Genomic DNA, 13,515 nt, shown 5'->3' on the forward strand with positions numbered 1-13,515 from the left:
CATCAGTAGTAGCCACAGAGTAGGACTCATCTACTCATCTGGTCTAGCCATCAGTACAACTTTGATAACTTATACATATCTCGAAAACGTAATACAGATTTTGTGTGACCACTATTTTGCAAAAAAAGAAAAATGGCGGACTACTAGGCGAGTCAAAATCTTCAAAGCCCATAATTACCAACTTACTCAACTACCTAGTAGAAAGAAAGTTATTCAAAAGATGTTCAGAACTTGGGGAAAAGAACAAAAAAAGATATTCATAAAAACTTACTTTATTCATAATTTTATAAATTCACTTAACTTTAATCCTTTTACTAAAATTATATAAATTCTTATTCAAGGCACAAGTAACGTCGTTGTACAATTGGTTTTTATATTTATTAACGTCTAGTTAAGTGCTATTGTACTTTATTTAACTAAAAATATTAAATCTATTTACAAACTCTACAAAATAAAGACCTAATAAGTACCTAAATTATACAATTTAAAAATTATCAGGTCAGGTACGAACCTACGTAGAACAATAAAGATTCTTTGATAAAATTAATGTTAAATAAAGGTATGACAATCTATTTATTATAAGTTATAACTAAATTACACAGTAGAATAAAATTCGTTAAATATTTTGGTAGTTCAAACAAATTACAAAATCCAAACAATTTATATGTGACACACAACGCCATGTGAAAACTAAATTAAAATTCTACAACAGCGCCATCTGCTAAATGGGCATGAACTATGTTGTCATTTGAAGTGGAACATCATGAGATAACGCCATCTATCAATATGTTTGTAAACTACCTTGTCTTGAGGTAGCGCCATCTATTAATACAGTTGTGAACTACGATGTTTTGAAATACTGCCATCTATCCGAGTGGTTGTAAACTACGTGGTGGTTTACAGCTGGTAGTTGTGCATGGTGTTGGCGTAGATGCCGTGCTTGGAGCGCGCCGTTCTGCCGGAGTAATGGGAGTAGGTGTCCAGGTCGAGGGGCGCGTGGGGGTGCGGGTGCATGAGCAGCACGGGCTGCAGCGCGAGCGACTTGCGGGAGCCGGACACTGACGTCGCGTCCGTCACGTAGGCGTTGTTCACTTCACCTGGAACACACACCATAATGATCATTAGACGTAGGTAAAAGAACAGCATTTAAATATCACTTGCTTTAACGGTGAAGGAAAACATCTTGAGGAAACCTGCATGTCCGAGAGTTGTCCATAAGCCTGCCAATCTGCACTTGGCCAGCGTGACAGACTATGGCCTATAAACCCTTCTCATTCTGAGAGGAGACCCGTGGTCAGTAGTGGCCCGTAATGAAAAGAACTTCTGTTTTCCAAAGGGAAATATCCAGTAGCAAAAAGTAGTAGGTAGATGAGATTATACAGGATTATAATATTATTTTTGTAAAAGTAGCCCTCTATACTATCTAATACATAGTCGATAACTAGCGTTCTGTAAAAATTAAAAATCCTCCTTATTCCACATCCCGTGAGAATTTCGAAAAATCCAACCTGATGAAAATACAGTCATGATGTCTATGCTCATCTGTAAATAATGTAGTACCTTGCAAATGGTGAAAGAATTTTTGAAACTGGATCATTAGTTTCAGAGATTAGTACCTCCTACATACACGCACCTATACAAAATAGCGATTCCAAATGTAACGTTTTGTTGCATTTTAATACTTATTTACATGTTAATAAGGACTGTTTATGCATAAATGTAAGTTGCAAGGTTGGCTTCAGTATCAAATTCCTTTATAGATCAATTTACATCCTGTCCAAGAACCTTTGTCATTAACACGGGAATTATATTATTGTGTGATTGTTATTTTATTACAAAGTGCAAGGATAGCGAGTTATATTATTTTCAATTGATACCGTTTTACTTTTGAAAAATGTGCTTGACCATACGGGCCTTCGTTCTTTTTTTTCAATACTTTATTTACTAACCGGTTATTAGGATTGCTCGCGTAAGGTGTGATTATAATAATAATGATTCATCGTTGAAATATTTGCTCAGGCGAGATCACGAATCATGATGTTCCGTTTCTTTACTAACAACCGTTAAAACTACCTTTTAGTACCTAAGTAATTAAATCCAGATTAAGCTTTTGTTTCTTGTGTATCGTGGTCTTTCACAAGACAACGCCTGCTTCTATGCAACAGGACTTAGTCGTAGCACAAGGGTTCTTTTTATACTTTACGGAACTCTAAAATGGAAACGAGTCAGTAATCCTCTTAGGTCCGGACGGGCTCAAGTCTGTGCGCAGAGGACGTGACACAAATTCCTGTACGCTGGAACTGTGTCACCGCGCACTGTCATTCATATTCATAAGACGAGTAACCCAATACCTACCCAACAATCATAGCCTCGATAGCTCAACGGTTAAAGGAGCGGACTGAAAACCGAAAGGTCGTCGGTTCAAACCGGCTACCACAAGCTTTACGCTTAATTTAGTTTCCTTTGTATAGTGAAGGCGAGGGGTAGGCAGTGTCTAGCTCTGAAGGCGCACGTGGCGAGATTCAAAAATAAGACTTCTGCGCAGGTACATCAGCATAACTTATGAAAGTGGTAGTACTGAACTCGTAGATGGATGAAGGAGTTACCTTTGTATAGCGAAGGCGAGGGGTAGGCAGTGTCTGGCTGCAGGCGCACGTGGCGGGTGGCCAGGATGAAGGCCAGCGCCGCCAGCACGATGCCGTCGAGGCAGCCGATCACTGCCAGCAGGTACGCCCAGCGCACGTGGCAGCGGCCTGCACGACCAAACATACACCACGCCTTTATTAGTGCAGAGCATAAGTAAATGAAAGCAAATTTCTTTATTGCGAATATGGGTAAACAGTGGAGATGCTATAAAAACAAAAATGTCTGGTATACCCGACTCCACTGCAGGTGTTTCGCAGTGACCTACGGACTAAAAACCTCCTCCACAATTCGGTATTTGGCCTTTGCTGCTTCAGCCTTCATAATACACAATAGTACAGGTATTCAGCGTGCTAGCCGTGTATTGTGGTGTATGAGCGATATGTTACCTATGTTGTACTGGTCGGCGGTGGGCCCACAGGTCTCCTGCACGGCGGTCTCGCTCCAGCCCGCGGGGAACACCGCCACGCCGGCCACCATGCACGCAGCTGGAACAACACGACCACTTACATTACGAATCTCTGCTTCACCAACTTTTCCACCATTTTTTGTTTGATTAAGGTTAAGTATCTTGCCCCATTTCTCCAATAAGCATAATTGCTTAGCAGCTTAGCTTTTCCAAAATTAAAATAAGCACTTAGATAAATCGTCGTTAATTTACTGCGGAAATATTGATGGTACCTTGACGATTCAAAAGCACTAGTTGTAAAAGTTTAGTTGAATAAGAAGTAGAAAAAGATACTCTTACGTATAGAAAAAATCTTTCTATACTATATTTCTAATGCCACCTGTGCCCTGTACTTTAGAAAGATCTATCTTAGTGGCTGATTGGTGTAATAGCAATGAATTAGAAGTAAAAAGTGAAACTCGGCAGCTGCGATTACGTGAAAAGGCAATGAGTTGATATTTTACGGTGATTCGGAACGAAAGCGATCATTTCATCCACGCTCCGCCGGACCTCAGAGAAACCGTGTCGGAGGGAAAGGGTTACCCACTGTTACACAAAACCGATTTCTAAACTCATTTTGGCACTGAAGTGCTCATAATAGTGGCGAAGATTTGAGCAAAAGTGCAAGTGTTTTCAATGTTTGTTTAAACTGGTACAGAGTAAAACGAATAGTTAGTTAGGTAGGTAATTCTCAAGCTTCTGCCTCATTGAGAGGAGGAATATTCTCATTATAAGCCTCAATAGCTCAACGGTTATAGGAGCGGACTGAAACCCGAAAGGTCGGCGGTTCAAATCCCATCGGTTGCACTATTGTCGTACCTACTCCTAGCACAAGCTTTACGCTTAGTTGGAAGGGAAGGGGATTGATAGTCATGTTTAAAATTGGCTAATATTCTTTTTTTTTTTTTTAATCTAGACCCAAGGGTTTGGTAAAGGTATAAAATGGTATCTAGGTCAGGCTGGCACTTGGCAGTAGCACACCTAATTTAGTTTTCATATAATTTCATACCTCTGTAGTCTGTACTTAGGCAAACTTCGTATTAAAAATCAACAAGCGATCAAGCGATAGTGCAATCAGACAAAAATGAAAAAGCCTTCAGCAAAAAGCGACGCAAGGCAAATAAAAAACCCATGGGAATTCGATTGTATTGTTCAGCGTTCACATAGAATCGTTACTTGGTAGCCGGTATTGTTGTTGCCTCAAGGATGATGATCGGAGATTGATAAGGAGATAAGGAGATCGTTTCCTAACTAACGATAGGATACAGGATATGATTTATGCCTTGAAATGCTGAGATCTATGGCCTCACTGATTTTAGAATTCCGTACGCAAAGGGTAATGTCGTGATTTTTTGTGATGAAACCACAAATTCACGGTTTTCGGATTTTTACTTGTGCTATAAGACCTACCTGCCAAATTTCATGATATGAACTAGGTCAACAGGAAGTACCCTATAGGTTTTCTTGACAGACACGACAGACAGATAGACGGACAGACAGATAGACAGACAAACAACAAAATGATCCTATAAGAGTTCCGCTTCTCCTTTAGAGGCAAGGAACCCTAGAAATACGATAGGTATTAGGTAAATAGGATATACGTAGTATTTAGAAGTCGTTAGGCAGAAATTGATTTAAACGGACGGACGGATAGACAGACAGACAGACAGACAGACAGATAAACAATAAAGTAATCCTATAAGAGTTCCGTTTTTTCTTTTGAGGCATGGAATCGTATAAATAGGATAGGTATTAGGTAAATAGGATATGCATAGTATTTGGAAGTCGTTAGGCAAAAAGCGACTTAAAAACTTAACTAGGCACTAAAACATAAAAATCTACCTACTAAAAGTACAGAAATAGCCAAAGTGTATAGAGTATAAACTATAGAGTTATATTCGGTACTAACTAGTTACCTAAGTAACGAAATTACCATTAATACCCAGGTTAATGCAAATGGCTAACAGATTTTAACAACTTTATGATCTGTGTAATATGCATATAGGAACATTACAAAATGCAAGTGTTACATTCAACATTACACAATTTGTGAAGCGAATCATACCTACTAGTGTAACCATCTTATTGTAATTTTATGCTTTCATAACATTACAATGGTAACTGAAAATAAAACAAATCAATGGATTATCTATCTATCTTTAATCGGACGTTTTTGGCCAACTAAACACAAATCTGCTAAAATTGAGCCCAAGGTTCACGATTTCGATCATTGAATACAAACTTGAAGACATTTCTATGTAAAACAGCCTAAAAATATGCTAAAACTGTCCAAAGTTCGTGGTTTTGGTCAAAATGGTACAATTACGGTAAAGTTTTAACAGTTCTTTTTCAGAACTTTCATTCCGTTTTTTGCTCCTGTAAAATTTAAATTGGCGCAATTACACCGTTTTGTTCGCCAGCTCCTCAATATCATAACGTAAGCTATACCATACACATAGGTAATAATTTCGGAAACTATTCTAGATGGACTAGACCAGCTAGACCAGTGGCATCTTTCCTCACAACTAACAATGCTCCCACGACTTTGTAATGTTGCAAATAATTAAATATTGTTAAACTAACATTTCACATTAAACTATTCAGCTATTCTCCCACAGAAATACCTAGAGCGTAAACGAAGAATTGTAATTAGTGTTTAACTGTAACGACTTACTTCATTTTTCTCACATGTTTGCTAATAAAAATAGAAAGATTTTTTATTCAAATCAGGGGGCACGGCAGTGCCCCCGCCAAGACGAGCCAAACGCGGCGGCTGGGGCGCTACGTACCTTTTTCTCGAAGTGTTTCGCCGTATTTTCGACCCGTCATAACTTCGGTCTGGATGACGCTAGAAAGCTGAAATTTTTAGTATAAGGTGTCCTCAGCAAATTTACCAAATATACCAAATATAAAATATCTAGCTTTTATGGTTACAGATTTATTGATACCTAAAATACGCCGATTTCGTCCCTCACTGATGATCATCAAAACCTCTAAGGTACTTCCCGAAGTCCTAGAAGACTGAAATTTGGTATGTAGACTAGAAATTGCATACAAACTACAGGAAAATTAAGACTTTGGAAATTCCCCCCCACTACGCCTCTTATGAGAAAAGCAAATCTGTAAATTCTGTTGCTAGAATGCTGATATTTTCAGGATAAGATGTCCTTGGCAGACTTATTAAACGCACTGAGTATCAATTGTCTAGCTTTTATAGTTTCAGATTTATTGTCAGTCAAACTTCTAGTCAGTAATTCTAGGGCACTTCCCGAAGTCCTAGAAGACTGAAATTTGGTATGTAGACTAGAAATTGCATACAAACTACAGGAAAATTAAGACTTTGGAATTTCCCCCCCTCTACGCCTCTTATGAGAAAAGCAAATCTGTAAATTCTGTCGCTAGAATGCTGATATTTTCAGGATAAGATGTCCTTGGCAAACTTATTAAACGCACTGAGTATCAATTGTCTAGCTTTTATAGTTTCAGATTTATTGACAGTCAAACTTCTAGTCTGTAATTCTAGAGCACTTCCCGAAGTCCTAGAAGACTGAAATTTGGTATGTAGACTAGAAATTGCATAAAAACTACAGGAAAATTAAGACTTTGGAAATTCCCCCCCACTACGCCTTTTATGAGAAAAGCAAATCTGTAAATTCTGTCGCTAGAATGCTGATATTTTCAGGATAAGATGTCCTTGGCAGACTTATTAAACGCACTGAGTATCAATTGTCTAGCTTTTATAGTTTCAGATTTATTGACAGTCAAACTTCTAGTCTGTAATTCTAGGGCACTTCCCGAAGTCCTAGAAGACTGAAATTTGGTATGTAGACTATAAATTGCATACAAACTATAGGAAAATTAAGACTTTGGAAATTCCCCCCCTCTACGCCTCTTATGAGAAAAGCAAATCTGTAAATTCTGTCGCTAGAATGCTGATATTTTCAGGAGAAGATGTCCTTGGCAGATTTATTAAACGCATTGAGTATCAATTGTCTAGCTTTTATAGTTTCAGATTTATTGACAGTCAAAACTTCTAGTCTGTAATTCTAGGGTACTTCCCGAAGTCCTAGAAGACTGAAATTTGGTATGTAGACTAGAAATTGCATACAAACTACAGGAAAATTAAGAAATTGGAAATTTCACCCCTCTACGCCTCTGTATGGGGGAAGCAAATCTGTAAATTCTATCGCTAGAATGCTGATATTTTCAGGATAAGATGTCCTTGGCAGATTCATTAAACGCACTGAGTATCAATTGTCTAGCTTTTATAGTTTCAGATTTATCGACATTCAAAACCTCTAGTCACAAATTCTAGGGTACTTTCTGAAGTTCTAGAAGACTGAAATTTGGCATTAAGTAGGAATTTCAACAATTATGAACAACAGATAAATTAAGAAATCGGGTCCCCCTTCATCCCCTCGTATATGAGATGCATATCTGTAAAATCTGTTGCTCGAATTCTAAAGTTTTCAGGATAAGATGTCCGTGGCAGATTTATCAAACGTACCAAGTATCTGTGTTTCCTGAAGTCCTAAAAGACTGAAATTTGGTATATCTGCTTCAAAATTGAGTTGCAAGATTCCACCCGAACAAACATATTTACATAGGAGTACATTGCAAGTTGAATAAAAGCTTTTAAAAGAAGAGGTAACGATAGAGAGTGGGCCATGAAAATGATGTACCTACAAAAAATAGATCCAAAAAAATCTAGGGCACCTGCCAAAAAGAAATGAAATCCCACCAAAAACATTTCATGTAAAAAGGTAGCCAAGACTCACAAGTTCATAATGTTTTCACTGTTAAAAAGTTATGAGATCTCTAGTAGAGCCAAGCCCCTAGCTGAGCTTAGATTTGTGCTGGCCATGGGACCTATCCCAAGTCCAAAGTAATATAGCTCTTAAATGTTCTTGACTGTATCAAATTTATAACAATAAATAACAAATCACTCTACTTACAAGCTCTGATTCTACAAACCCTATATCTTGGTAAAAAAAGTACGGCTTGGCCGTTTAATGTTCGTGGATTTTTTATCTGAAATGACATCTAAGCCCGGAATTGCTTCTGCGACCATCACGAAGTACAATACAAATTAGTAATTGTCGAACAAACTATTCCTTAAGGCCTTAAAATATGTTATGTCATGTAATAGTTTTACGAACATTAAACGGCCAAGCCGTCCTTTTTTTACCAAGATATAGGGTTTGTAGAATCAGAGCTTGTAAGTAGAGTGATTTGTTATTTATTGTTATAAATTTGATACAGTCAAGAACATTTAAGAGCTATATTACTTTGGACTTGGGATAGGTCCCATGGCCAGCACAAATCTAAGCTCAGCTAGGGGCTTGGCTCTACTAGAGATCTCATAACTTTTTAACAGTGAAAACATTATGAACTTGTGAGTCTTGGCTACCTTTTTACATGAAATGTTTTTGGTGGTAAACTTTTACAGGTAGGTACTTTTGAATCGTCAAATGCATCTGCTACTGGTTCGGAATGCATTTCCTTCTGATAGAGCCAGCAAGAAACTCGGCGATTGCTCAAAATTCAGTTTCGATTTACATTAGTATTAATATACTCGTAGGTAGGTATGTCATATTATACAGGTCTTGGACGAATAAATACTCATACAGGTACATAGACCTAAGTAATTACTGTCCCGTGCATTGTTGGAGCGAGCTGCGAGTCAAATCCACTCTTTTTTATCATTTAAATTAATAATAATAATCACTGTATCTATACAGGGAAACATATCGCACACCCTGCTGAGGAAGCTACTCTAATTCTAGTCAGAAAAGTGCTGCTATACCTGGCGGTCTCAAGGATTGACACGGAAAGTATCAAATTGGTGGCGATCACAATGGATCGGGCACGGTCGAACTCATACAGGCCTTGAAGGCCACATACCTACAGCCCCAAAGGAGAAATATGAAGAGAAATAACTAGGTAACCAAAAAAATCTTGGACACACAGTAGGTACCTACTTAAAATAGAAAAGCCAACATCATCTACGCAGCTATTTCAAATGGATGGAGTAATTACAGTACTGCATTCGTTTACAAAGCTAATGTAATGGAAATAGTTGCAATATTCTGCAAGAACGCGAAAAACGCGAAACATGTGAAATATGGCCGTTAAAGATATAACTATGTAAGGAGATAATAACATGTTGTCACGTACTGAAGTTCGTGCCAAATCCAGATAAATGGTGATCGTTGACGCCTTGCGTAACATAACGCATGGAACGATCCGTAATCTGTGTCTTTAGGTTACAGATAATAACGACACTTTGACTTTGATTCTTTGCGGGATTAAGTCCGAAACTAACTAATTCGCCATAGAAAAATAAATCGAAAGAGTTTTTTTTTGACGAAGGGGGATTAATCTTCTTAAGATACCCGATTTTTTTAGGGAGAGATCGGGCTATATGTAGTTTTACCAATTAAAACGCTCTCTGTTGCTAGCCTCAATCGGTTGATAATAAAGATGGCGATGAAACTATAAAGTCCGAAACAAAGTCACCAAAGAAATAGAAATACTTTTATTATTAACAAAGTTTTACAAGTGCTTTCGAATCGTCAAGTGTATCTTTCACTGGTTCGGAATGCTCTTCCTTCTGCTGAAAAGAACCAGCAAGTGCACCAACCAGCAAGTTGCTCTTTTCAAATGTTCAATTTACAATAATATTAATATGTCATTGTTGTAAATTGAACAAAATCAAAGATGAATAGAATGCAGTCCCGCGCATTGCTGGAGCAAGTCAAATCCTCGCGTTTTTATCATTTCCATAGTCTTCAATTGCTTTTTTTTGGACCATAACTACTTTAGATATAATTTTTTAATAGATTTTTAAAACGTGTGTGTGTGCAATTAGACTTTTGTTGCCTAACACTTTGTATTTCTCGGTTTGATGGAATTGAAAGTAGGTAGACCGTAAGACTGGGTAAAGTGTTCAAAGGTGAAAAAATTGGAATGTGTTACATCCGGCAAATATCTTAGCACTTGCAATAAGTAGGTGGTTACGGCTCATAACCTTTATTACAATGATTCCATGTTACATAAGAAGCATTCTCTCTAAAACTCTGTTACATAGACGTTAGTTCGACAGCTGTTCTTTCATCTCAATGATCTCAACCAAGTACTGTCGATATTTTTATTGCACTCAGACAGTTGGATTGTACAACAAAACGCTCATAATCTAAAAAATATTCGAAATATACATAGATATGTAACGTTTATATTACATCTATCTAAATATAAATGGCAAAGCTGACTGATTGATTGATCTATCAATGCACAGCTCAAATATTCATGGTGGGGGGTATCGGAATGTAGCGAAAAATTCGTAAGTCTATGATCGGAATGCAGGTAGCCTATTATGACTGACATCCCCTAAGAAACGATTTTTGAAAATTTAACCACGTAGGTGGGAAAATAGGGGTTTGAAATTTGTGTAGTACGCGGACGAAGTCGCGGGCAAAAGCTAGTGACGATTAAAATCGGTCGAAATGAGTTGTTGAATCAATCTACAAGGAAGTTTGTCAAATAGGTACTTAGACTCGGACATGAACCAGTTAAATGAGAAAATTCCTGCAGTAACCTATGTATTACTTAAATCTGAGAACTTCTCAGACTCAGCCAATAAGCATAAATCGTTTGGAGGTCGTATCCGATACTGTAAAAAATATATTTAAAAGGCCATTAAAAGTGGCCCCTCATTAAGTCATTATTGCTGTTATCATTAAAATCTGTATTGTTTAGTTAATAAGTAGACAATTACTACGTGTTGAGCCATTCGGCCCACTTTTTAGTTACCACTCGTATTTTGTAATAGCTTATCCTACTGATTCCAGTAAAAATTACAATGTTATCTCACGCTATATTTTGTAAAAAAGAGTGACTTTGTAATGAAATTCTTATAGGCATTCGCAGTAATTTTCAAGTTTTCAACTTCATCGTCATCATGATCAACCTGTGATCGCTGGCCCACTACTGAACACAGGTCTCTTCTCTCAGAATGAGAAGGGAGACCATAGTCCGCCACAATGGCCAAGTGTGGATTGGCAGACTTCACACATCTTATCAACCCATTTCCGCCCCACTACTGAGTACGGGTCTCCTCTCAGAATGAGAAGGGTTTAGGCCATAGTCCGCCACGCTGGCCTTGTGCGGATTGGCAAGCTTCACACACCTTTGAGAACATATAGAACTCTCAGGCATGCAGGTTTCCTTACGATGTTTTCCTTCACCGTTACAGCAAGTGATATTTAATTGCTTAACCTTATAAATAGCATGTAAATATGAACTTCTGTTTATAAAATCTCATAAGTATGAAGTACCTAAATTATACATAGAGGTAAGAAGGTTATTAAACAATAAGTAATAGTCAATATTGTTATTTGTTTTTATTAACAGTTAAATAAAGTCGTATGTAATTCATATTTTAACCTCCTGCGAATTCTTCTGGAGTGGGCATGTGAGCGCGAACTCTGGCGCATCGATCCTTGTCTATATTGAGACTCTTGCGCTTACAAGCGATGTCCTTCTCTAACTCTCCTCGATACTTCATCAGCTCCGACCTCACCGCTTCTGCTTGCCTCAACTTGTCTTGCAGCGACGCGGACGATTCTTTTATAAATTTAGCCTCTGCCATCAAAGCGTACTGGGCCTCATCCCGACAATTTTCCACGTTCGGTCGCTCATAATTGCGACCGTGAAGTCTGGTCATAACACATTTATTCCTTTCCTGTATATTCCGTAACGACTCTTTAATATGATCTATTAGATTTTCTATATCAGCGATCTTTTGTAAATTCTCTTTTAAATTTTCTTCTAATTTTTCACACAGCTGTTCCGTTGCGTCTATCGTTTCAGCTAGTGCAGCGTTGGTTCTGTCCGCTTGGATTTTCATATCTTGACCTCCCTTAATGATGGCCGTCATCAAATCTGCTCGAAGTTGCTCAGACTTTTTCCTAACCTCTTCACAATTTCTGATGCTCTCTGAGCAATAGTGCTCCCAATATTCGAGCGTAGTGCTATTTTCAGGCCACCTGGTGACGCCGGGGTGGGCCAATACTAAATTGGACTGTGGAGATAGCATGGCATTTAGCCTGTCGAGTTTTAAAGATACTTCCTTATCACTCCAGTCGAGTTCGATGGCAGCCTTGGCCGCTTTATTCATTTCAATTTGCCTTTCAGTTTTTGCTAAAGTATTATTAAATACTCTTCTTATTTCCCCCACAATGGCTACTTCTTTAATTAACTCCTGCTCGGCTTCGTCTCTGACTAAATCGGGCTCATATCTACTCGTGCGGAGCTCCAAACATTCTCTAGATATCGCTTCAGGCAACATTAATATTCTACAAGCACCTTTCAATCGGGCTCTATTTTCATCTAACATAGCCAGCTCCTCAGTAATTCTGTCCAATGCTAGCTGAACCTGTTCTTTCCAATACGACAAGTCTTTGATTCGACTGTTCAACTTTTTATTAGATTCATCGTGTTTTTTATCCATATTGATAAAAGTGTTTTGGATATCCATCTTAGCTTGCGCTTCCAAAGCCTTCGCTTTATCGGTCGCTCGTGGAGTGAGGGTAAACTGATTGTTCTTTCGCCACTCTCCAGTAGAATATCTGGTTATGGAGTATTTATCGACGACTGGTCTAACGCCCGTTGTGCCGGCATGTGGCGACCAATCTAAATGGCCTGCTGCCCAAGGGCCAATAGGTCCCATCATAAGAATATCTCCACTGGTACTATCTGTAGGTTGGGGAAGATACTTTGGCGGGGCGCCAGGGGGATAGACCTTAGGTTCTGGCGGTTTGATTCTTCCAGGTACATACGGTGAGGCATGAGCATTTTCCGTTTTGTCAATGGCCGCAGCTTCTTCTGGTTTAATTTCTTCCTCATGTCCACGGGTGGTTGGACAGATATGTGGACACGTATACCGATCATTTGTCGCCATATTATCCTGAATTTAAATTATAATTTCCTTTTTAATACTAACATAATAAAAGATAAAAAAAATTATACTAAAAAAGTCAATTCATGATACTACACTGACATTTAATATATTAACATTTTTTTATTTTTTGCGTATTAGTAGGTTCTCAATAGAGTTTTTATTATTAACTGTTCATCAAGATTATACTGTGGGATCTATCTACAAAGTCGATGGAGTATTATACATCATATGACAAGACATCGATCGCTATAAGTAGTACTTACAGTTCGTTAGATCTTAGATCCCATGGCAGGTGGTAGTAACACCATAACTATTGTTTCCCACCCTCGTGGGATGGTAATGTAATGTTATTGTTTTTGTCGAGAGCAATTTTTGCTGTACTTGGGTCTAGATTCCGTGTTCCGCAAATAATAACGGTTTATATGTTGCTATATGTCTTATAGCTATCCTACTATCATTGATC

General features: G+C 38.1%; 2 protein-coding genes across 2 annotated transcripts in view; both read right to left on the reverse strand.

Annotated features, from left to right (window-relative positions):
- Positions 1-254: 254 nt before the first annotated feature.
- The window catches only part of LOC123865386 (LHFPL tetraspan subfamily member 3 protein), a 34,955-nt gene continuing 21,694 nt past the window's right edge, over positions 255-13,515 (reverse strand). Inside the window, exons 2-4 of the mRNA XM_045906387.1 lie at positions 3,033-3,131; positions 2,607-2,753; positions 255-1,097 (exon numbers count right to left, since the gene is read on the reverse strand). Of these exons, the coding sequence (XP_045762343.1) occupies positions 898-1,097; positions 2,607-2,753; positions 3,033-3,131 (446 nt within the window). The 3' untranslated portion in view covers positions 255-897. The remainder of the gene's footprint in view (positions 1,098-2,606; positions 2,754-3,032; positions 3,132-13,515) is intronic.
- LOC123865381 (tektin-4-like) lies at positions 11,479-13,148 on the reverse strand. The gene has a single exon (XM_045906381.1). It carries the CDS (start codon positions 13,050-13,052, stop codon positions 11,532-11,534), a length of 1,521 nt encoding a protein of 506 aa, XP_045762337.1. The 5' UTR covers positions 13,053-13,148; the 3' UTR covers positions 11,479-11,531.

The sequence above is a fragment of the Maniola jurtina genome, chromosome 5 (genome assembly GCF_905333055.1).
Source record: "Maniola jurtina chromosome 5, ilManJurt1.1, whole genome shotgun sequence".
Classification (NCBI taxonomy): domain Eukaryota; kingdom Metazoa; phylum Arthropoda; class Insecta; order Lepidoptera; family Nymphalidae; genus Maniola; species Maniola jurtina.

Excerpts from the sequence above, each read along its gene's own strand:
- LOC123865381 (XM_045906381.1), bottom strand. The coding sequence starts at position 13,052 with ATGGCGACAAATGATCGGTATACGTGTCCACATATCTGTCCAACCACC.